The sequence below is a fragment of the Malurus melanocephalus genome, unplaced genomic scaffold (genome assembly GCF_030028575.1).
Source record: "Malurus melanocephalus ecotype Western Australia unplaced genomic scaffold, MMel_1.1 scaffold_94, whole genome shotgun sequence".
Lineage (NCBI taxonomy): Eukaryota > Metazoa > Chordata > Aves > Passeriformes > Maluridae > Malurus > Malurus melanocephalus.
The window spans coordinates 1,862,230-1,885,524 of NW_026623326.1; the positions used below are offsets into that span (position 1 = coordinate 1,862,230).

A 23,295-nucleotide genomic window follows, 5' to 3' on the forward strand; every position below is an offset into this window, starting at 1 on the left:
CACAAAGATAAAAGAAACTGGTTGCCCTTTTTTTTTTTTTTTTTTTTTTTTTGATTCATTGTCCTCGTTTTCACTTATTATCTGTCCTCACCCCATTTCACTTTCAGCTGGAAAGGCCTGGCACTGCTGAGCTATCACACAATATTTTCTTCTAGGGAAGTCCTATATTACATTAGGTTCTTATAAATTCCAGTTGGGTTAAAGGAAGATCATAGGATAGCAAGATTACYCTGTTTTCAAGAAATTATATSTATCTGTGACTTGAATAAATAAGTRTTTGGCCYGAAGAAATGATAAGCATTGTCTCCCAGATGACACAAGTTCTCTAACAGGAAGCTTCTATAAAGAGATAGGRCTCCAGCCTGGAGAGATTGGAGATGAGCACATYTCTTTATGACYTCTTGACTGCCTTTCAACACAAGTYCCCTCATAAYGAAATCCAGGTCTTGGCCTAAAAATGGCCTTGGAAAGGCCTTGGAATTTGGTCTTCTATGCCAGAAGAACATGTGGCTGGGGCCTACTGTAATGGAGATGCATCTKAGACCTTGGATGTATCTCCTCTCTGGAGGATCAGATTTTACTCAGCTGCAAGTCCTGTGTGAGACCTGGTTTCTCTCACAGGACAGCAGGATGAAGGATTAGTCATAAATARTTTTATATAACATTTCTCTGCTGCTCATTGCTATTTGTAACTCATTTTTTGGTATACATTTCTTTTTAGTGTCTATTGCCACATTATTGGTTAGTTGACTCAGTTTAAAATCCCAGACTCCATCAAAACAAGTATTCCAGAGTGGGAGGCTGTGGTGCCTCTGATGAGTCTTCTCTTTGGTTTTTGGTCCCGATATGACCCTCTGACTGGAAGACTGGGAGCAGGGGGAGTCTTTCTGAAGCTCTGCTTTTTAACCAGGTCAAACTCTGCTGACTGCCAGCTCAAATGCAACCATATGGGACAARCATTTTCCATGAGAGGTAATTTGGCATCAGTGCTAGTTCACCTGACAAACAACTGATAACTCCAGCTTTCAATGTGTAGGTTTTCCTACTGAGAACCAAATTTTCATCCTCATGTCATTGAACATGCCACACTGAGTTGGGGCATGGTTTTGGTAACCAAGTATTCTTGCTTTGCAAAAACCATTTTACTGAAGAATTGTGCTTGTTCCTCCACCTTGCAGTTCCCTTCTGTATTGGCAGCTTTCAGGCTTATAGATGGAGGAGTTGTATGCTCCAGTACCCAGGCAATTAGGTATGTGGTTTCATGATTTATTTTCAAATCTGCCAACTTTTGGAGCTGTTATTGCTCAGAAATTTAGTGCAGTTTTTGTCAGATATAAGGAAGATGTGAAGAGGAAGAGATCTGGTCTAACACCCACTCTGCGCTTAAATGCCTCTTTTACCAAATAGACTCTGTACCTTCTGAAGATCACCACTTGCTGTGGTGGGAATTTCAGATCTAATGAAATGTTTGAAAGCTCAGAAGACTGAGAATGTGTGAACAGGCTTYTGAGACAGGCACCTTTTTGAAGTGTTTAGTAAAAATACCTGTAAACATCTGCAGYGTGGAGGATAAGCAAATGCCTGGTTCGGTCCTGGTATCCATCAAGGGAGGCCAGCAGTGCATGGCACAAAGGGACAAAGCTTTATCCTGAGCCTGTGATAACCCCCTGCATGACCCCAGTGAGGGGCTTGGCTTTCCTGTGCCTCTCTTCCTTCACCCACACGGTAGATTTGCTTCACTGTTCTCATGGTGGCTGCTCCAGAATAGGAGCAACCCTGCTCGGATGTGTGTGTTGAAAGCTCAGGGATGACTCAGACAAGCTGGTTTTCTTKCTGAATTTCTGATTGCAGTATTTGCCACTCTGATTCCTCACTAGCTTCTCTAAATATTTGCATTAAGTGCTGGGTTGCACCTGAAGGTTTCACTCGGGCAGAACAGGGCAGTGGGGCAGCTGAGAGTAGCTCTTCTGACCACCATGTGCTGGAAACACACTGAGGTTTGCACTGATGGTAAATCAGATTGCACCCAGCAAAGTTCAAGCAATCAGCAGACTAATTGCTCAAGACTTCACTTGGCAACAGTGCTAATGGGTGGCACTTGAATATTTTTTCACTTTTTAGAGATGGACATTTTCTTTCAAGAACAGCTTTATATCTTTGCTTTCTGCCTTTTAACTTCTCTCTGAGCAAACCGTACAGAAAAAAACACCCACTTAGCACTGATGGTAAGAAATTTTCTTGGCCAGTGGAAAGACAAGATGCTGCTTCCAGGCTCAGTGAAACACGCTGTCCCCGGCATATGGGTGAACCAAGATGCTGGAAGACTGAACGATTTGTGTGTGATCACAAGTCATACCAGTGGCCAGGACTGAAAACCAAATGTTTCTGGCTAACCCTGGTAACCATTATCCTTCCTTATCTTGGGACCACCAAGGAAAATGTCAGAGCTTCCTGCAGACGTGAGCTGGCACAGCAAGACCTCAGGCAGAGCCTCATGGAGCTGGGGGCAGATCTCACATATTGGGCCACCTGCAGCTTCTTTCTGTCTCACTGTGACATGGGTTACTTCCTTCACAGGCTTTTGGAAAGGGTACACAAGGAAGAGAAGGCCATTTCCTTCCGAGGAATAAAATGCAAGCATAGATTCAGTGTCAATTTCTAGAGCGTTCTAAAATGAGCCACAGAAATGGATMGGGACCTGCACTGTTGTCTGACTATCTCCATGATCTGCTATTTTTTTTGCAGGATAACAGTTAAATGAATGGTTAGGAACATTCCATGTTTATAAGGCAGTAACTGTTTCTTGAGCTAAATTAATTTATAAGCAACTTTGAGTAAGATATAGATCCTGGAGCTTTTAGCCAACAGATTGTCCATARTGGCTTTATTGCCAGATTAATGTAGCATACCTCTGTGTTACTCGTAGACGGATATGTGGCCTTTTTTTTCTCATCCTAGAATAATTTAATAAGGGAAAGATAAAAAATGAAATGGGCTTTCAGTATCAATTTAATCTGTMGTGGGCTTTCCATATCAATTGAATCTGCAGCTATCGGTAATACTGTGCACTACCCATAGCTGTGTATTTATTCCCTGGTGTCCCTGGAGGCTCTGCGTTGCTGGTGTGCTTAAACACTGATTTCCATACTTCAGCTGTCTTGGTTTGCTTTTACATTTTATTCCATTCTGGATTTTCTGGACTTCTTTTTTGTTTGGGTTTTTTTTTTTGTTTTGTTTTTTTTKGGTTTTTTTTGTGTTGTCTGGAATAATTACAACTTCCCACTAAATGCTGCTTTTGCTTTCAGGTCTCTGAATTTACTCAACTTAGATTCCAATTTAATGTTATTTTTAATGAAAATCCAAATAACTATGCAATGTTCTGTGCTGTAAATTGCAAGGCAAATCCATTTCTTCTTATAAGGAATTAAAGTAATTTGCAGAGAGACCATGATGAAGGTCACACAGAGCTGAAGGATGGTTTCAGTGGGGWAAATCTACAATTCTCTGAATACTGCTCCTCTCTGCATCAACATGAMAAAGGACAGGGTTTAATCCCAAGTCTAAAGCCACTAGTTTAYGAGGGCTCAATTTTCGCTCCAGCCCCAAGCATTTCATTGTCGGCCACCCTACCATGGCAGCTGCACAAGGTCCTTCCCCTGACATGGAGCAGCCTGTAGCTCTCCAGCACTGGGCTCAGCTCGGAGCACTGGGGGAGAAGCTGAGCTCTCAGCCTGCAAGCAGAAATGCTGTGGTACCGCTTGGCAACTATTTGCATTCTCAGATGAGGATGACTCAAGCAGCACGAGCTGTGACTACTGCTGGGAAAATATCATCYGGAGGATGGAGTGAGCCACAAGTCCACCCATCCCTTCTCACCGTGCTGTTTCAGAGTCCCCTTGGCAGTTTGTGAAGGCAAGGCAGCAGTGGCTTGTTGCAGGAGCAGCAGCTTTGCCTTGCGTGACTGTGAATTTCCAAAATCTCCAGGCAGATTTCRTCATCRTGGGCAAGACCTTGGCTGGGCWGGGTGGGAAAGGACTGGCAATTGCCTGGCGCTAAAAGGCTGCCTGATTGACAGGACTCCTTGGGAGTGAGTATGTCCTAAGCAGCACAATTAGCATTTGAGGCTGCACTTGCTGAGCTTACACCTGAATGCATAAAGAGAGCCAGAGCACAGAAATACATCTYTCAGCACCATAACAGCCGTAATTGGCCTGATGTTACATTGATCACAGCGCTCCTTAATGATGAAAGCCAGGCGCGCTGCTKTCCAAATCAACAATTTTACACTTAGCTAAAAACGTTAGCATTTGGATTTAATTAAACACCCTTGCTTGTCCTTGTTGGAGGGAGAGCMACAAAAAAGCTGCAAGGATGGTCTGGCAGGACTGCCCTTGTGAGCGGGCACCTCCAGCCATTGAAACCAGCATGGAAAGGCTGAGTGTGTAAAACTGGCTAATATTTTGGAACGTTCCYCTGAACTCACTAACTCAGTACATCTGCAAATGCTGGCCACATTCCCAGCCTTTATTTTCAGCCCACTTTTCCTGTAAGCTCTTATGCATTATCTCTTTGTTTGCCATCAGACATTTTCATGAACTCCCAAAGGCACAAGGATAGAGGAGGCAAAGCTCAGATCCAGACGGGGTGGTCAGCAGGGGTGGTTCTCCTGTACTCGAACGAGTGTTTTGTGACAACTGGGTAACCGAGCAAACATTTCCTCAGTTTACCCACCATGAATCTGTGTTTCACAAACAGCTCAAAGCTCCTGCTTCTGCAAAGTTTTTGCAAGGCTCAAGATGACCATTACAYTGGGATCCACAGAGCAGCCCTGTGGGTATAAGATCATGTATGTTTGACTGGTGGTGTCCAAAACTGTTTGGCACAGGAGCCCAGAGGAAAGAGCTGATTGTATTGGGGRATGCAATGGGGAGAAGCAAAGGCATGGCTGAAAATTTTTGTTGCAGGGAGCTCATAGGAGACATGACAAAGAGTTAGAGGATCTGTGTRCTAACATGGTAGGAAGCTAATCTGTTCCCCTGCCCCTAGAACTTCTTGTTTCTTTCAGGTGCGGGATAATGGGGCTCAGTTAGCCGGTTACAACCTGTGGGAGCTGCCATGAGGGAAAGCTGCWAACCCCTACAGCACCAAGGTTTGCACACAGACAGTGGGGAATGGTTAAGTTACATGTGTGCACATGGGTCTCTCTAAGCAAATTGGCCATGTCTGTAATGCAGTAATTTGCAGCTGTCAAATAGTTAATGTAGACTCAGCCYGTGGACTCATGAATTTTAGTTTAACATGCAATCCTGCTCCGACAAGTGTCTATTAAAAATAACACCTTCCTACAGAAATTATCTGCTATCTGTGTGTAATCACATGCAAATCTGATTAATTTGCTGACTAAATTAAGRGGAACAGTTTTAAAAAATGGGTGTCTAAAGTTAGGTACATACTATTTTCGTACCTAAATATACAGGAAGATTTAAAGTGATGCTTAAATCTTGTCACTTCAGATTGCCCTTGGAGTAGCTTTTAAAATCAGATTACCTTTCTGGAGCCCTGAAGTGCAGAATTRGATAAGTGGGTTTGAAAATATTGTCTTCATTTTTATTCCTTATAATCTCTGTTGAAGCTGGAAATACACAGCTGCTCCACGAGCAGGCAAGCAGATTTCTTCTTCATTCCTCTTGCAATTGTACAAGCCAAAAATATGACAACTTAACTTCTAGATCCCAGCATGAGTTTGTAGACCTGGTAGTTGGAAAAACAAACCAAACATCTTTTTTTGCTTGTAAACTGACTGCATTTGATCTGGAAATCATTGAGATGCAATAAACATGAACTCCATGATCCTGTTTTTATGGAGTCAGTTTTCTGTGTAGAACCACACGTAACAAAACAGTCATTATAGTCGAATAGCAATGCTTGTGGAAAGGACTGGATTGAAAACACTGGTGACAGAAGCCTTCTGTTTATCCCTGGAACAGCAGTGACAACAGCAGCAAAAGCTACAAGAAGAGTTTCTCAAACTATTGASACCCAAGGGGCTAACTGGTGTTACGGCTTCAAGTGCTTTTGGATGGGTCCCAGATTTGTGGCAGTGGTGGGTGCTCCTGAGCTGAGTGCTGCTGTGAGTGGTTGCAGAGCCATTGAACAGGTAGTGGTGACTTAGGGCACTTCACCTCACTGCCACTTTCATAGCTATGCTATTGCTAACATTTTCTGGAAGCAAAGGCGTGAGGAGGCAGCTCACTGCTGTTGCTTGCTTGGTGTCCACAGACAAGCTCACTGCTGTTCTCTTGATTAGTGCTGCCTGTGTAGAGCTTGGATGTTTTTTCCCCCCTGTCTTTTTATGCTGACATCTGTCTGTTGGACATCAAAGGGCAATCCTTCAGTGCCAGAAAGTCCYATGACTTACGGAACACTTAAGTGATGATCTGCAGAAATGCGGGTGAGCTTGCTCCGGGAAGAGGCATTCTGCTGTCSCGATGCATTAAAACAGCTCTTTGTATTTGGGCAACAACAAAGATTCATTTGAAAGTATTAGCTATCATCAGGGCTTGACCTCTTCAGAAAGTATTCTTTAGTCAGGGTTTTAAAGTGGATTTGGAAAGATAATTATTCTTGTCCCCGGGTAGAATCTGGGCAATTTATGTGCTCAGCTGACTTGCCACTTTGGCTTCAATGGATATTTATTCCATGAAGTGCATGGCTGTGCTGTGTGCAGAGGACGATGGTAATGGGCAGATCAGATACGTGCAGACAGAGATACTGCTCAGGGTGATACATCCTTAATTGTCAGTAGTCTTATAGCAGGCAGTGTGCTCAGTACTGTGGCACTTCAGTGCAGGGGAAGAACACTGTTTATCTCTTTGGTTTTTTCTCTGTGTAAGAGTTCACAAAACATTTGCAAAAAAAAGCATCATCCCACAGCCATGAAAAGATTGTTTGTCTGTATCATTTAAACCAGTATACMACTCAAAAAATTAAATTTTGTGCCTCCCCTGCCTGATAATTTTCTTTCTCTAATATTTCAGTATGCATTTTTTGTTCCCAAGATGTGATTATTGCTTTATCCTGCAGCTTTCCTTGGTAGCCAGTGTCGTGAATCTCGGCTTTCTGGAGTTGCTATAAATGGATATCACAACATTTGATAGGGCTTCCTAGGAAAGAAGAGGGTGGAGAGGGTAGACATATTTCCACAGGCTGAATTTTTATCAGATCACAAGATTCAAGCAGGCATTATCAAGAGGATATTTYTCTGGCTCTGTCAGTGCCATGTACTGTCCCAGAACTCTGATGGGTCAAATTCTGCATTGGGATGAGGCACAAAACAGAGATCTGTGGATTCATGAACATTTCCATGCTAGGTTCCTCAGGAGCAAAAGCTCTGGTTGGAATGTCACAGCTACTTTTCTAGTGCAGGTKTATAAATACCAGGTTTATAAAAGGCTGTTATAAATGTCCTGTATCGAATACGTGGCCATGACACCTGCACTCTGTCATCATTCAGCTCCCATGAAATATGGGAAATGCAATTATGTGGCTGATTGTCACCCACTATAGCTGGCTCTGGTCACTTTAGGCACTTGGAGGTAAAAACCTGCTCTTTATGGTGTGTTTGTGCAGCCCTACCAGTGCTGCTGACTGGACCCATAACAAAGCTGCAGAYGTAAAAGATGGTGAGGGGCATCAGCACAACCACCATTTCCCATGACTGACACACACATGTTGCACCAGCTGGTGGTGGCAGAGGGGTGGAAACAGATCTTCTTAATGTGCACCTGCTAATATAAATTAATTATTATAGTAATGAAGCCAMAGCGTGATGAATCTGTTCTCTCCAATCCATCTTTCATTCTGCTTTTCTTTGTAAGCARGCAGAAAAACATCACTGCGTTTCTTTCTTTTCCTTTGTGCAGTTAGTTTGCCATTTCTGATTTGTCATCACTCCTAATGTTTCATTGACTTCTGACTGTGACTTGTTATTTATTCAAAGCAGTATTAGCACGGTAGTGCCTGAGAGTGATTGAACAACTGACATAATGGACAAGTCATTCCAGCAGCAGAGCTGGAGTTGCTGGAAAAGGTCATGGAAACTCTGGGCTGAGCTGTAGGTTGGAAATGTGGACATGGTCTGTCCATCTATCAGCAAAGCTAGAACCCAAATATGAGAAGGTGCATGTAGTTGCATGTTTGTGTGGGAGAGCTGGGATGCCTGGCATGAGGTGTTTATGCAGGATGGATTCCTGGCTGGGGAAAAATATAAAAACAGGTTATTAGAAGTGCTGCAGTAGGAGATGTGGGAGAAAGCAGAAGTTGTTTTCTCCTCATCTCTTACTTACTGAAGGTATTAAATGTCCTTTGGTTGACTTAGCTTGGTTTAGATTGGGGTCTGTTCCTCGGTGTGGTACTTGAGGCAGTCTTGACAGCTGCCTGTAGCAAGATGCTACAGATTGCAATAGGTSATCTCAGATCAAAGAGTAATTTACCCATCTTTAGAAACCAATCTAATAAACTTTGTGGATTATTACTGACACGTTGAATGTGACAGTTCACTCCTACCTGGAATTGCTGGTTTTTGCAGAGCATGCTGTTCAGTGAAACCAACAGCCAGTGAAATCCCTTCAGAAGAAGGGAAAACGTGTGTGGGGAAAGGATTTTATGGTTCAATCTGTGAAATTAAAATATCATTGCCAATGTATTGCACTTCTGTCACCTCCATTGAAAGAAAAAAATGCAACCTGGCAGTGGGCTGGAAAGAGGGGCCCCAGACTGTTTCCCTGTTTTAAGGGAGGAGTTGGTTGATCATCTGACTCCAGCTGTCAGGGATCTATAGAGCAGCAGCTTGCACCCTCTRGAGATCAGTCAGATCTCATTAACYTKTAGCCAGTTATTTGTGCAGCTCTGAGCTCCCCTTAGTGAAAAGAAGGCAGTTTGCTATGTTCGGTGATAATCTTTCAGCCTGTTCCATAAAGAAAGGTATATTTGGGATGGAAAACATATTTCAATAACTCTGGTGTCCAGAATCACAATCCAGTGGGTTTAATGGTGGRTTTGRCAGTGCTGGGTTTACAGTTGGACTTGATGATCTTAAAGGTCTTKTATAACTCAGGTGGTTCTATAATTCTGTGATGCATAAGATGAGATTAAATGCATAGCCTCTGTCTCTGAAACCTGCCCAGTGGCTTTTTGTRACTCAACTTTCCGGTGAGTATCATTTCAGCAAATTTAAGGGCTGCTTGTCCAGAAAGCAATCCAACCAGCTCATGAGACTTTAATCCCAGTCATCTCTTTATATGTGTCCTTAGCTGGAACAAACTAAAGGAAAGCTGCATTTTCAACCTATTGGTGATCCTTTTGAATTCAACATTACAATAACATCACAGRTTATTAGCACAAAAATGTCAAGCTTCTTACAGCACTAAGTCTTAGGGCTATAAACATTTATACTAGCATGCTAAAGAGATTTGGGCATAAGGGGCCATACTGGCATCAGGGAGCAGCTGAAAATATGAGTAGACTAACACTAGATTAAACAGAGGCAGGCAGTAATTTAATTGGCATTTATACGTTGAGAGAAGGAAAAAATAGTAAGTTAAAAAAAGAAATGCGGCTAGGAAGCTTTTGGAAATCAGGGAGGTAATTTGCTTTCCAAAATGATTCACAGCATCTCGTGTTAGCTAATTAACAAAACAGCAGGCTTATGAATTTAACTGCAGAGGGGTTAGGGCTCTGTGGACTCGGTTCTCGTCCATGTGTTCAGCCCCCTYGGTGCTTTTGCTCTGCTCTTTGGCATCTGGGGGAGCCTGGCCTCTTTCAGGGGCAGAGTTACAAGTGGCTGCACTCTGCGATAGGAGCCAGATGAGGGTGAAAGGGGCAGGTGGAGAGGCAGGAGATTATCCATTGACTGGCATGACTCAGCCATCCATAAAATGATTTTCATTAATGTTTAATGTGTGTCAAAAATGTCAGCATCCRTAAGAGAGGCAGATAAATTATTTAGTCCTGTGAGTGTCTTGCCTTCCCCCTTCCCCTGGTGTATGTAAAATGTTTGTCCTGGTTTTATTTGGATTTGGGATGCTGGTGGGGAAGTGAAAGCTGTAGATTGTTTTGCAGAGGAGTAGACCCTGGGAAATAAGGACAGAAGAGTGGGGTATGATGGGAGGTCCTGCTCTGCAGGTAAAGGCTCTGGAGAGCAGCTCTTGGAGCAGCCCAGCACCTCAGGGTAGCCCGTGAGCCTTCGCTGTGCCCCCTGTGGGTGTGCTCAGCCTGATGTCAGCTGCTTTCCTTCTGCTGTCTGGTGCTGCTGGGTTTGTCCAGAGATGCATCACCCAGAGATCTGCAGCTGTTCTATTTGGATGAACTGCATCCTGCTCAGGGGTGGGAGCAGCCTCTGTGATCCCACCAGGGCTTTGGCTACTCTTCCATTTACCCCTCTGCAGGGATGGCTTCTACTTTTGCCTGCCCTGTGTCAAGAGCTTAGGGCCTGGATCTTGCCTTATCCTAAGCAGGGAATTCATGCACAGGAAGGGAAAACTCCCCTTTGAATTGCAGATTTAGGTTTTCTTTTATTCCTTTTTTTTTTTTTAAATAAGCTTCCCAGGATGACACAATAGCTGCAAGCTGAAATCATAAGCCCTGGCAGAAAGAAAGAGGGACCAAAGGAGATGAGCAAAGGCAGAAAYGTATCCGGTCAGATGGGATTTGAGGCGACGTGAGACGGGGGAAATGTAAGCCTAATTAATTGTGAGGTGCTGGTTTGTGAATGTKGAATGAACCACAGTGAAAAATGACTAATTTAAAACCCACTCTGACACTCATATAGGACACAGCCATCCTTCCTGGACAGGGATTCTTCTGAAGGCAATGGGAACTTTGTCAATCTGTGTATCTGTTTGGATGGGACATTTCAAACTCTGTCAGAAAAATTAAAAAGTAAATGTAGAGTGTCTTTAAACAGGGGGGGGGATTGCAATTGCCTTGTTTGTTTAGGATGTTTTTTTCTTTTCTAGGGCAGTCACGGGCTTTGGGACAAGGATCTCAATTGGCCTCTAATTAAAGTTGCTTTCTTACTGTCTGGCATGAAATCCCCCTGAGAGGCAGATGTTTGCAAAGCACACTTGGGGCACTGGCATATGGTTCCTTTGTATGGCTGGCGTTCAGCAAAGTGCCTCCTCAATGTTGTACATAATTAGATATTTTATTTTATTTTATTTTTTTGTCCTGGAGAAGTTACTGGTGGCTGGGGACCTCCCGGATATGAGTGGGAGGCTTTCTGGGAGATGGATGGGAAACCCTAAGCATGTCATTGCTATGTGACAGGTGCTGGCAGATGCCCTTTTGCAGCTTTTTGGAAAAAGCCTGTTGACAAAACCAATGCCAGTTAAATGAAATTATTCCAACCTACAGAATTTAATTGAGGATGGGACCCGGGGTACCCAGCCTCTACAGCTTCAAAGAGGGCCTGCATCCTTCCTGCAGGAATCCGTCAGCAGTTCCAAACTTTTTATGGGATTATAAAATTCTGAGGAATGTTTCCATAAGAAACCCAATTGTAATTGAGAAGGGAGTGAAATGAAAAGAAAATATTAATGCACACTAGGCCTGGATAGAGACCATGGCGGTGTTTAAAATGTGACTTCAGATTACAAATGGCCCATAGCTGTTTATTAACAYCATAAAAGACTGTTGCGTCTGGGTGGTCACTGAAGTGTAGAGCAATCTGTACCAAGAAACTTAACCACTARAAGCTCAAGGTGCTGAATATACTTATTTCTCTCTAGGGCAGCACATCTATCCCTTGTACACTAAAGAAATAAAACACAGGATTTTGTGTCAGATGATCTAATTTTTCCAGTTCTCCTGACGTCTCCYATTCCTTCCCAGAAAGCCCTTTCTGGGATCACCAGAACAAGTCTTTACTACTGTCAGTGCCTCATTTTGGYCTGTCTATAAAAGTGCACTGCAACAGTTCCCTGCCTCAGAGAACTCGGAGAGGTTTTTTCAGACAAAATTAATTCATGTTTGAAAGGTGCTTTTGAGGTCTGTGAACCTGACTGTGCTTTACTAATGTGGGCAGTCATTATTTCCGTTCTGTAGAGAGGAAAACCAAGATCTGGCACAGTTAAAACAGCTTGTTCAGGATCATAAAGCAATTTAGGAGCAGAACCAAAAATAGAGCCAAGTCTTTTGACTAGCAGTCAGATGTGCTATCCACAGGGCTACCTATAACGTCTAATTATTTTTCTAAGTGTAGGAACTGAAAGATCTCAGCCTGATTCCAAAGTCCTGATGAAAACAAAAAGGAAATGTACAAAAGATTGACTCACAGCCATTGCATTCCCTTAGCATCTCTATTAGTGTACGTTTAAAGCGGAATGAGTAAAATCCCCCGTGGATGCAGTTGAAGGGGAGCCTCCTCTGCAGATTGTGCATAAATTCAATATCCTTCTGGTGCTTTGAATGCTTTTGTGCCACTTATGCAAAGGCAAAGCCTGGCTCTTGGCTTAGGTGGGATGCACAGGGTGGGATGTTTGGGGCTTCAGATGCTGAGCGCGGCTTCTTAGGGGCCACACGTGCACAGGCTAATGAATTTGCATGCTTGCTGCAAGCCGCTCTATCTTTCTCCAGGCTTTGCCTATTCTTTGGCTCGCTTTCAAGTTGAGGCTACTGTTTAAATGTGTGGACATTCAAAGGCTGTGCTGGGAGGCTCAATGCTGCCAAGTAGCTCGTGGAAGGAATAACAATCTCGGCAATTAGCGAGGTCCCCCAAACGGCAGCTCTGCCTCTCTCGGTGTTACCGGCACGGGAGGGAGGGAGAGGGGCTCTGCTGGCAGGGGCTGTCCCTGTGCGGGGATTCGAGCAGTGAGGAATCACAGGCACCGACCTGCTGGTGCAGAGGGGAGAAAAGCAGCCAGAGCTCTGACAGACACTGGCAAAACTTGGAATGGAGGTAGCCTGTAGTATTGCCACTCAACAGGATATTTCAGCAAGCAGGAGTGATGGATAATTTATAAAAAGAAGGACAGAATAAAGAAACACAGAGAAAATAATATTAGTCTTGGACTGAGCTTACCTATTACATATAAACCCTACATTCATCTTTTCATTTTAGAATAAATGCAGCAATGTAATGCATGTGACTTTTGTCCCAGCTGGGATAAAGATTGTGGCATGTGGGGCAGTGGGATTATTCTTTTGTKCATACTATCTATTTGGTGTCCATGGTTCTTGCAACTTTTGAAGCTGTGGCATGGATCTGTGTGTCAGTCTGCACACTGGTGGCTGGAGAAGGTGAACAGAGGAGGATGGTGGGACTCAGCCATCATCCTTGCCCCAGGCTGTGGCACTAATCCAACYTGCCTTTCACCTGTCCCTGCCACACTCCAGCCTGCAGTCCTAAATGCTTCCTGTGAGACAGGTATTACCTTTTATTGGTCATTGTGGACAAATATATAGCACTGGGTTAATCTTCAATAATAGTTGATAATGATATTTACAGCTTAATTTTGTATTTTTTTTCTTTCTGGTGCTGTCTTTAGATTCAACTCCATTGAATGCTTCCTTCCTCTGTAAAATCAAATCCTTCTCTTCTGCTGCCTGCAGTGAGGAAGGGTGGCAGGAGAGCCTCGCAGGCTCCTGGGGGGCTCAGGGCACCAAAATGCTCTTTCTTTGCATCAGGGATCAGTCTGTTGTCCGCAGAAGAGCGATCGGCAGATGCAGAGTGTCCAGCCTCATTTATCTCTGCCAGATGGTGCTAAAATACTAGTCCGGAGCACATGTTGCTTCTATTCAACCAAATGCTTGTGCCATGCTGTGGCCTCTCTGCCTTGAGCCAATGAGCCTCAGCCAGCAAAATCCCAGCGGCAAAGGCCCCCGCAGCCCTTGGCTAAGCCCCTCTGCATGGCTTGTGGAAAATCAGAGAAATCCAACTGGGAAGGCTCACAGCCCTGTGGGGACAGACAATAGCCTGCAGGAACGGGCAGGAAGGGGTTAAAGAGGGTTTAGCACACACAAAAGGTAAATATTTGAGGCATAAATGCAGAAGGAAAGAATAATGGAGAGAGAAGGGCAGGAGGAGGAAGCCAGAAGTGTAAAGAGAAGAAAAAGRAGGATTATATTCTGCTGGAAAACAAAGGGATGTTTGTATGAGAAAAGCATTGGGGAAATGAGGGTTCAGCTCTGCACAAACTTCTGTCTGACACTGGACAAGTCAATCTCTCTGTGTCTCAGTTTGCAAAGGCTACAGTGGGAATACTAAAGTGTCCTTTGTTCTGCCTCTCTCTTCTCACATCAGACGTCCCTTCTGTTTGTGTATTGTGGAAAGCCAAGATGCTACAGTACTGCAAAGACAAACAAATTCCACTGAGACTGGGGGGAAGGGGGGAGCAGAAATAAAAAGATAGTAAAATAGGCTATGATACACCTGGGAGATAAATGTCCCAAAAACTGGGGTGTGGGAATGGGGCTATAGAAATACAGGAGAGGCCTGTACTGGGGGAATTAAAAATACGGACCAGATTAATCCTACTGTTGCATCCTGGACTCCACTGGAGTTCCTCGAGGTATGGGTTTAGCCCAAGGAGTTCASTTTTGTTTGGTTAAAGAAACTTTGTGCCAAAGTTTTTTAATAGTCAAATCTGTTCTGAGAACTATGAGAATGTGGGCTGCCTTTCCTGAAACATTGCATGGGACTTGGGATGAACAACTCTTGCTGAAGGCATCAGGAGCCAAGTGATTAAGCCCCATGCAGTGCTCTGACAGGAGGCCTTCTTCTTGCCTACGCATACTTTTTTTAAGTATAGAAAGTATTTCCATATTTCCAGCAGCTGATCTTTATTTGAAGCCAAGAGCTGCATTTTTCAGATTAGAACTGAAGCTTTTCTAGGAAAAACCACTCTGGAGCAGACCATTGCTCCATCTAGCCCACGACCATGTCTCCAACAGAGGCCCTGCATTCTGCTTAGAGAAAGAAATTCTAAAGCTCACAGGGCTCTCTCTGGGGATAATTTATTTTTCACTCCAAGAGTTAGAGCTTGGCTTTCACTTCAAAGTCTGTAGTCTTGCATTCTTTCCAAAACTCTTGCTTATTTTATTAGTCTTTACAGTTCTCTGGAGATGTTCGTTGTTTGCAGATCTCCARCCTATTCAGGAAGCCCCTTGAGCTGCTGACATCTATGTCCTTCGGCAGCAACCTCTCCAGGCCAACTGGGGGCATTTGTGCAGGGGAAAACCAAATTTTCTCTATTTCAGGATTGCTGCATTTACCATGGAAGCATGCCTTCAGCTTCTCAGCTCACCCATCTGGCTTCTCATTAYGGTATCTCATCTAAAACAGTGAGCTGCTTCTGCCACCCAGGGAATCCCTGCTAGGAGATGCTCTGTGCACGTGTGGTGCTGCTCTGCCCTGAAATGTGAATCAGCCATGCTGAGGATCCACTTTAATTCTTCAGTGCCTCCAAGTTTACAAGAACACATTATACTGTCAGCTGCTCAGGCTGGCACAGTGTGCTTTCATGTGTCACTGGAGTAATAAAAGTTTGTGGCCACTTATAGTGTCCCTGCTCTGTGGATGGCACACCAAGGCAGGATGTGATGGAGGTGTGAGGGCCTGCAGGGTGACAGGGTCACAGCACCATGCTCTCTGTGCCTCTCTTTTGGTAAAGAGGTGATTGCAGTGTTGGGGTGTCCTGGCAGACCATGCTGGTGGAAAGCAAGAGCGGCTGTGCACTGTAGTCCCGTGTTTATGATGATGGTGAACCAGCAAAGCGAGGTACAGACAATGGCAGGATGGCTCAGTGTTCAGCCTGCCCTTCCTTCATCCCTCTGTCCTTCTCTGTCCATCTGCTGCACAAGAGCTGTCTGAGAGGAGGAGCAGAGAGGTGTCGGGTGGGCTRCAAAGCACAGCCTTTGTGTGCGTGGGGCTCTGCAGCAAAAAATGAGATGGTGCTATGCAGACAAGGCCTTGGATCCAGCAYGCAAACAAACAAAACAAATGTATTAGAAACAGCTGGGGAATAGGATGAAAATGAGCATCGTTAGGGATATGCTTATAATAACTTRCAAACTGGGGAATGCATCATTGCTATGCTGGGCCCTCCTGGAGACAGATCTGCTGTTGCTTTTGGAGTCTTTTATTCCAGTCATTGGTTTTCCCATTTATGCATACCTTGCCACAGCTCTTGCTGGAAACCTGACAGCATGCTCTGAGGTGTAGSCTACAATGCAAGGATTTTGTCAGGAGCTGGAACAACCTCTGGAAGCACTCACTGGCCATGGCCTCATCTGTGGGTCATGAGCTGCCACTTGGTTGAGCATGTGCATTGCTTTAGGCACTGATCTGCCTTAGGAGTTTCCTTCCTCATCCCRAGGGAAATTCTGCAGCCCTAGGGACTTTCTGTTTATTCCCTAGTTGTAGGACAGGCTCACAGTTTTCCAATTCATTCATCATTTATTTTGGAGTGTTTCTGACCTGTCCTGGGCAATACTGAGAAAAGAGAAAGTGCTGCTGCAGCACGGTCTCCACGCAAGTCTTTTCTTGCCTTTCCTGTGCACAATCAGGACATGGGGGCTGTTAGCAAAGAGCCCCTTGCCTGCAGCCTGCCCTCCTACAGCTCAGGAGGTAACCATCTTCTAAAGTCATGCATTTTTCTCCTGGTCTCCTTGTGTATTTCCTCTGTGAGATGCAGTCCTTCCTTGCAGGAGTGTCTGAATTGGCCTTCAGCCCTCACTATGGTGRGCTCTTGCTGAGAAGCCCTTATGGTGTGCTTTACATATGCCCACTGGCTTTTTTTAGTAATGTTCACCAAGATTTCAGTTGTGTAGTGTCTGCTGCACAGTTGGGTGCCTAAGAATTGACTGTGCCATTTTCCTGACAAATTTAACAAATACTGGCCAAAACTCAACTTGCACTGACACTGCAAATCTTGCAGCTGGATAAATTTGGCCCAGTATTCCACTTGAGAGTCTTCAAACCCTTGTGATGTGTCTCACACATTAGTTATTCCTGTTTGCTTCATGGTTGGGTGAGATGCTTAATTCCAAATGTTGCCTGTGGCTGGCTACCTTTGATGTGAGAACTAGCCACAGCCTGGGATCTGTGAGGTTATTCTCWCTAAGAAGATAATTAATAGCAAAGTCTCATATATTTAACACAGAGTGCACAATGTCCAGCTTATTTGCACACAGAAAGAGTTCAGCAATCAGGACTCATTTCCCTGCTCCCAAAATACTTTACCAACACAATGCACTCTTTAGGCATCCCTCAGGACTGTACTCCAGTGCCTGTTCATATTGCTGTTACATTGGTGTTGRCCTTGCACTGAATCACCTCACTCCTTTGAGTGCTAGTTCTCACTAGCTGTGGGCTTAGCTGGTGAGCTTACACATCTCCTGGAGCTGAATGTCACAGGGGTGACACCTGAGARCAAGTGGGGACACAGAGAGGTAGCCGTAGCCTTTGGTCACCAGTGAGGGACATATTTACGGGTACAAGACAGTYTTGCTGCACAATCTGAGTGCAAACGGCAAAAACCAGTAACTCAACCATAATAATAATRATACTAACACTTGTAGTTCAGCTGCAGGTGAAAATGGCTGTTTCGGTTTTCAGCCTGTCTGCRTGGCTTGAATCACTTTGCCTTTTCAGGCTGCGTGTTGGAAGCAATAGATGTAAAAGGGGGTGCTTTTGTCCCCAATCCCACTTTCAGACCCAAAAGGTCAGGTATCATGTGCTGTGTTCAGCAAGGAGGCTCTGATGGCTGCAGCAGTGCTTCTCTGTTTCTAGAAAGCTGCTTAGTGAGAAGACTTTCTTGCCCGGCACCATCTCAAGAACAGTGGTTGTTGCCTGCCTGGGAAAGGCAGAGAGTAAAAATACAGGGTTTCAAGTGTGTTACATTCTTTGGTGAGGTGGAATAGATTTAAGGCCATATTGATGATCACTTGTCACGATGGCTATTCACTACCCAGTGATGCATGACTGATTTTTCAGGGGAACTGCAAAGATGTCCTTCAAACCCACCTTTTGTGGGAATAGCAGTGTCTGGCTTGCTCTGGGGTGATCCCTTACTGCTGGTGCTGCTGGTGCCTGAAACCATCAGCAGTTCTGTTCCCAAGAGAGTAAGAGCCTGTGATTTATTTGGTGAACATTTAGGAGACATGAAGTAATTTGGCACTGGAGGGAAGGCAAATGGCCTGTGCAGATATGCTTAATGTGTAACCAAACAGCATGAATTACCTGAGGATATGCTGGGGCTTCAAACCACTCTTCAACCAGGGAAAACTTTAGCTGGCTTGTAAGGAGCATGTCYTCCCTCTGAGTGTGGTCCCACCTTGAGCCATTCCATGTCAGCTGTGCTGTGCACAGCAGAAAGGGAGAAAGGGGAAAAGCCCTTTTTAAGGCAGCCCCTGTGCAAATCTGTCTCAAGGGCTGATGCTGAATGGATGTGTATATGGTCACTGCAATTTTGCTTGGGCTATGTTCAGAACAGTGAAGGGAGAAGGCTCCCAGTTCACTGTGCATGAGGAGCATCTCCCACGCTTGACAGTATAGTCTGTGAAAAAGGCAGCAGGGATTAATCTGGTTACTTGGTGGAAAATCTGTTAATTTTCAGAACTTCTGAAGGATGGAGTGATGAGCTAATTCTCTGTTTTGTTTTACTTTTACAAACATATCTCTATTGATGTTAATKCTGTTTGTTTTTCAGCCATTAGGGCCTGTTTGTTGGGGCTTTTATGTAATTCACAGACTTTCTCCAGTCTGATTTTGAGAAACATGGCACGTCCRTGAAACTGGGAGRAAGAACATGCTGTCTCCTAATGTGGCTTTCCTRTTTTTCTCTGTTTTGCAGGTTCTTTTCGAAATGATGGTTTAAAAGCTGCTGATGTCCTTCCTATACTGAAGGAGAAAGTGGCCTTTGTGTCAGGTGAGCCCATYATTCCTTGATCCCTCCAGCCCATCATGAGCACTCTTTGCCACATCCCGGTCCTTACAATGCTGCAGGGTCTCGACGGACCAGTTTGATGTTTGGACATGGTAGTAATTAAATTAGCTCTTTTGGCTGTATGTGGACCAGGACTATCCAKTAATACTCAGAGCATTGGAAACTGGTCCATGTTGATTTTCTTCATATTGTGAGACACAGGTAAATGARCAGCACAGGTAGGATGAAAGGTGGYTTCTTAGCTCCAGCCCAGATGTGGGCWGTCTCAGCATGCAGGACACTTCAGGGATTCCTGCTTTTGGTTCAAGGYCAGTCAAAAGCATTATTTCCTATATGTAGGAAGCACTCAGACACATAAATCACTGGTGTTCCATTTACAGTCCCAATCAACTTGCAGTTAAAAGTAYCATTGATGCTGCATTTACATAATAACTCAGATGTTCAAAGTTCTCCTGCCATCCTGTACAAAGATTTACAGCCTTCATTCAGGAGACAAATCTCAAGGATCTGGGGGTGGATGAGGACTAGACAATATGGAAGAGGCTTTTAGAATAGCTTGGATGATAGTGTTTCTGGCGTGAATTACAACTTGTCAGTGAGAGGGGGAAGAGAAACCCTGAAGCAATCATAATCTTGCATGAAGTCACTCAAATTGGCAGCATAAACCRAGGGTATTTCCAGTGGCAGCTTTTCTGATGATTACAAACCATTCAGGCTGTGTGCAATGAGAAAACCTTCATCAAGAATAGCCAGCTCCCCTTGTCTGCAGTCTTTGCTTTTCTGTTTCCATCATCTCCACAGTAATGCTGACTGCAGGAGGTAGGAGGGTAGCAGCAAGTCTCTTAGGTGCCTGAATTCTTCCTCCCTGGATCTCTCCCCATGTGCTGGAGTTGAGTCCCCAGGCCCRTGAGGATGGGGCTCATCACCCTGCTGAGCCATGGAGATGTCATCCAGGCAAGAAAAGCTTTCAYCTTGACTGATAGCTGGTGTGAAATGTCTTCCCGTGTAATAACAGTTAAATGGCCCAGGAATCATGAGTCCAGCAGTGACCTGGGGAAACAATTTGAGGGTCTATAAATGCTAACTTTCTCATCAAAGATATGAAAATCCAGGATTTTGAGGGAAGTTTCTGAGACACCARAAGTCTTGTGTGAAAACCCAAGACTACCCCAACAGTACTCACATGCAGCAGCACTTTATCTTGCACTGAAGTCTCATTCTAAATGTCCTGAAATGTTTTACATGTTTGGTTTTCACTGCTCCAAAGAGGGGAGCATAGCCATAAAAACACAGTGTACCTGCACACTTGTTTGAGACACAAAAGCTGAGCTGAGTGCTCTGGGGAAGCGAAGGGGAGGAATTTATGCAGGGGCTGTACTGCAATTTAGTTTTTGGCTCCTGCTGTTGCTTTGCATGGAAATGACTGTAGGATCATGTGGTAATTCATGGAATATTTAATAATGACAACCTGTCTGGATTGTTTATGTAGCCCCTTCCACTGATGGTGCCTGAGCTCAGCTCTGAGCCAGAGGGTCTCACATCAAATCATCAGCTCGTTAGACACTGTCCTGTGCCAAGCCTGCCTTGCGGAGGGGGGTGTTAAATAAGCAGCGCCAACACAATCCCCCGGGCTTTCACACCATGATCCGCTGCAGGCAGGGTACAGCTTGCTCCATATAGGCTCACCAGCCTCCAGACTTGGATCTGCTCAGAATGTGCCGTTCCTGACACAGCTAGAGGTCCTAGGATTTACACCTCCTCTTCATGGTCTCCGAATGCAATGACTACGGGCAGCAGTTGCCAGGGGCCTTTGCAGGCAGAACATTCTGAGCTGCTGATGTTCACTGCAATAGCCYCAGCATCCCCTTCCAGCCCAGAGTGTAAGTACTGCCCAATGTTCCCCTGGACCGTTGTAATAAAGCAGATTAAGAAAATTGTTTTAGCATTGCAACTGATGGCTAGGTTCCTTTTAATTAAAATTGAATAATTTCCTAGATTATGCTTTGAGCACGGAAGGGAAAATGTTTGATAAAATAGAAAAATCAAATAGCTGRACTTTGCAAGATCAACAAAAAAGAAAGTTCTGTAGTTAGCACAGATTCTGAGAGCACACTGTGTTTTAATCAGGCTTCCTTGAGGAACAGGAGAGTTTTATTGAGTCTTCTTCAGAGTTTAATGCTACAGTTAATTTTAACGATAACAGTACAGTAAAGTTGTCAAGGGGGTTTTCCTTACACCAGCAGAATTTATCAGCACACACAAAAACTCTCAGCTGAACATCTCAGTTACATAGTTTATTGCTTTTCTCATCAGCTGTGGCTCACCAGCTTGTTTGTCTGTGATTCAGCAGGAAAATTGCAGACAACACACCAGAGCCTTCAGGCAGGGGCTGAACCTTGCTTTGTGTTCCAGTGTAGTGGATGCTGCACACCTGGACCCTGCAAAGCAGCAGAAAAGGCAGGGAAGGGAGAGCGGCTCCAGAGCAGGCACAGCAGGACCTGTCTGCACAGCCKTGTCATCTCAGAGGAGCTCTCAGGCTTTCACAAGTGCTCTTAATTTCAGAGTTGACATACAGCTCTAACTGTCTGGGCACAGATTCATSCAGCCTAAATGCTGTCTGGGGCTCTGTGCCTGGCACTTCCCCTCAGCTCACTGAGCCGGCAGCGAGCAGCAGGCAYGGGGCTCTGCATCTGCATCCCTGCACTGCGGGAAAGTTGAGGGGTGGTGGATAATGTCAGGGCTTTTTCCTGGAACTGGTTCTTGGTTTCTTCCAGTGATCTCATCTATGAGCTAGACTAAACCTGACCAAAGTTCACTTTTGTGTCTGAAGAGTACCTGAAAATGCCATTCCATAGCTCCTCTGCAGAGCGATGGGCTGAGCAGCTGCGGGTGGGGCGCATCCCAGCCATCCATCGCTGTCTGATTGCTTCCATCACTGACCTCCTGAAGCAGATTAAGCAGGGGGCAGTCAGGGGGGAGGCTCTGGCCACCTGCTTGTTGTCTAAACCCCAGTAAAATCTTGGCTTTGCCTGCATGGTTCAATGTGTTGCTTGCAGCAATGGAATGGCTTTGGGAACCATTAGGGAGTGAGTTACAAGCCAAAGACTGATTTTTGTACTCTGAGAAGGAGATGAACACTGAGGAGAGGAAATAAAACACACTGTAGATTATTTTAGGTGCTTTTTTCAGTGAGAGGTGGTGAAATATTTTGGAAACTGGGCTTATAGTCTTTCTTGGGAAACGCAGACGCTGTTTTAGAAGAGTGGTGTAAATTGGGGCGTTGTTCAGCTGTTTGATTATATTTATGGGAGATTTTCTATTGATCAGTGCAGTACAGAACAAAGTGCATGAACTTTCAGGAGAGGGAGGGGAATCTGTTACCATGTTCCCTTCCCGTTCATGGAACTTTTYATGCACTTAGGCTATAAAAAGCTTGCTAGTTACTAATGTCATGGGTCTCGCTGAAGGCATGCTCCACATCCCAGTTTCTCAGGATCCTTCTGGGTATTTCCGCTCCCTGGAGAGCTCGGAAGAGCAGTGGTGCGTGGGCTCCTGCTGTCACCCAGGTACTGTCTGCTCATCTGCCGAGGCAGGAGTACAAAGGAGGRGGCTGGCCAGGTTTCTGGAGGGTGGTTGAGCATGGGGGAATCAGCAGCAAACRGCAGAAGGGTGTAATAAGCTGGTGAGCTGCTGCAGCTGTGACAAGCAGAGCTCCCAGCATGTGTCTGATAAGCAGGAGCTTTTTCTGTGCACTTTGGGCACCAAAAGGGCGCAGAGCAGGGAGAAGTAGATGTTGTAACAGCTCAGCCATCTCCATCYTTTGGTAGCCCACTGTCCCCAACCCCACATCTCCGGAGCAGCCTCGTGAGCTGGGTCACAACATCGTCTGGGCCTGACTGAGATCCTTAAGGAAAAGCAGAGATTTCCTGAAAGGTCTTTTAAAGGAGGAATTTCAACACAAACAGATCTAAAAAAAGGACAGCTTTGCAATTAAGTTCAATCAAATGTAGGCCAGCAGGATGAATCAAAGAGGAAAGTTTAGAGGAGACACTGACCTCCCCAAAACCTTCCAAAGACACCACAGRTCGCTTAGTGCCAGAGATACCACATGTGGAGGTGCATGTTTTTTTTTTTTTTCTTTTTCTGCAGTGGATGCACTTCACTCTTCAGAGAAAGGTTTGAAATTAAACCCCCTGAAGGAGTTCACATCCTGGTTTCAGGAAGTCTCAAATGCTGATTTGTGGACACTGCCATTTGTATTGGGTTGATAATAAAATTAACCAAAATATTTATTTTTTGAATGATGTAAACATTTTCTATTTGCTCAAAAAGTTTTGATTTAAATTAAAAG

At 44.7% G+C, this 23,295-nt stretch overlaps 1 protein-coding gene across 8 annotated transcripts in view; it reads left to right on the plus strand.

Moving 5' to 3' along the window:
• The window catches only part of KALRN (kalirin RhoGEF kinase), a 464,979-nt gene that overhangs the window by 136,097 nt on the left and 305,587 nt on the right, over positions 1 to 23,295 (plus strand). For all 8 annotated transcript variants that reach the window (XM_057368584.1, XM_057368576.1, XM_057368577.1 and 5 more), the window contains exon 2: positions 18,852 to 18,926. In XM_057368584.1, coding sequence (XP_057224567.1) covers positions 18,852 to 18,926 — 75 coding nt within the window. The remainder of the gene's footprint in view (positions 1 to 18,851; positions 18,927 to 23,295) is intronic.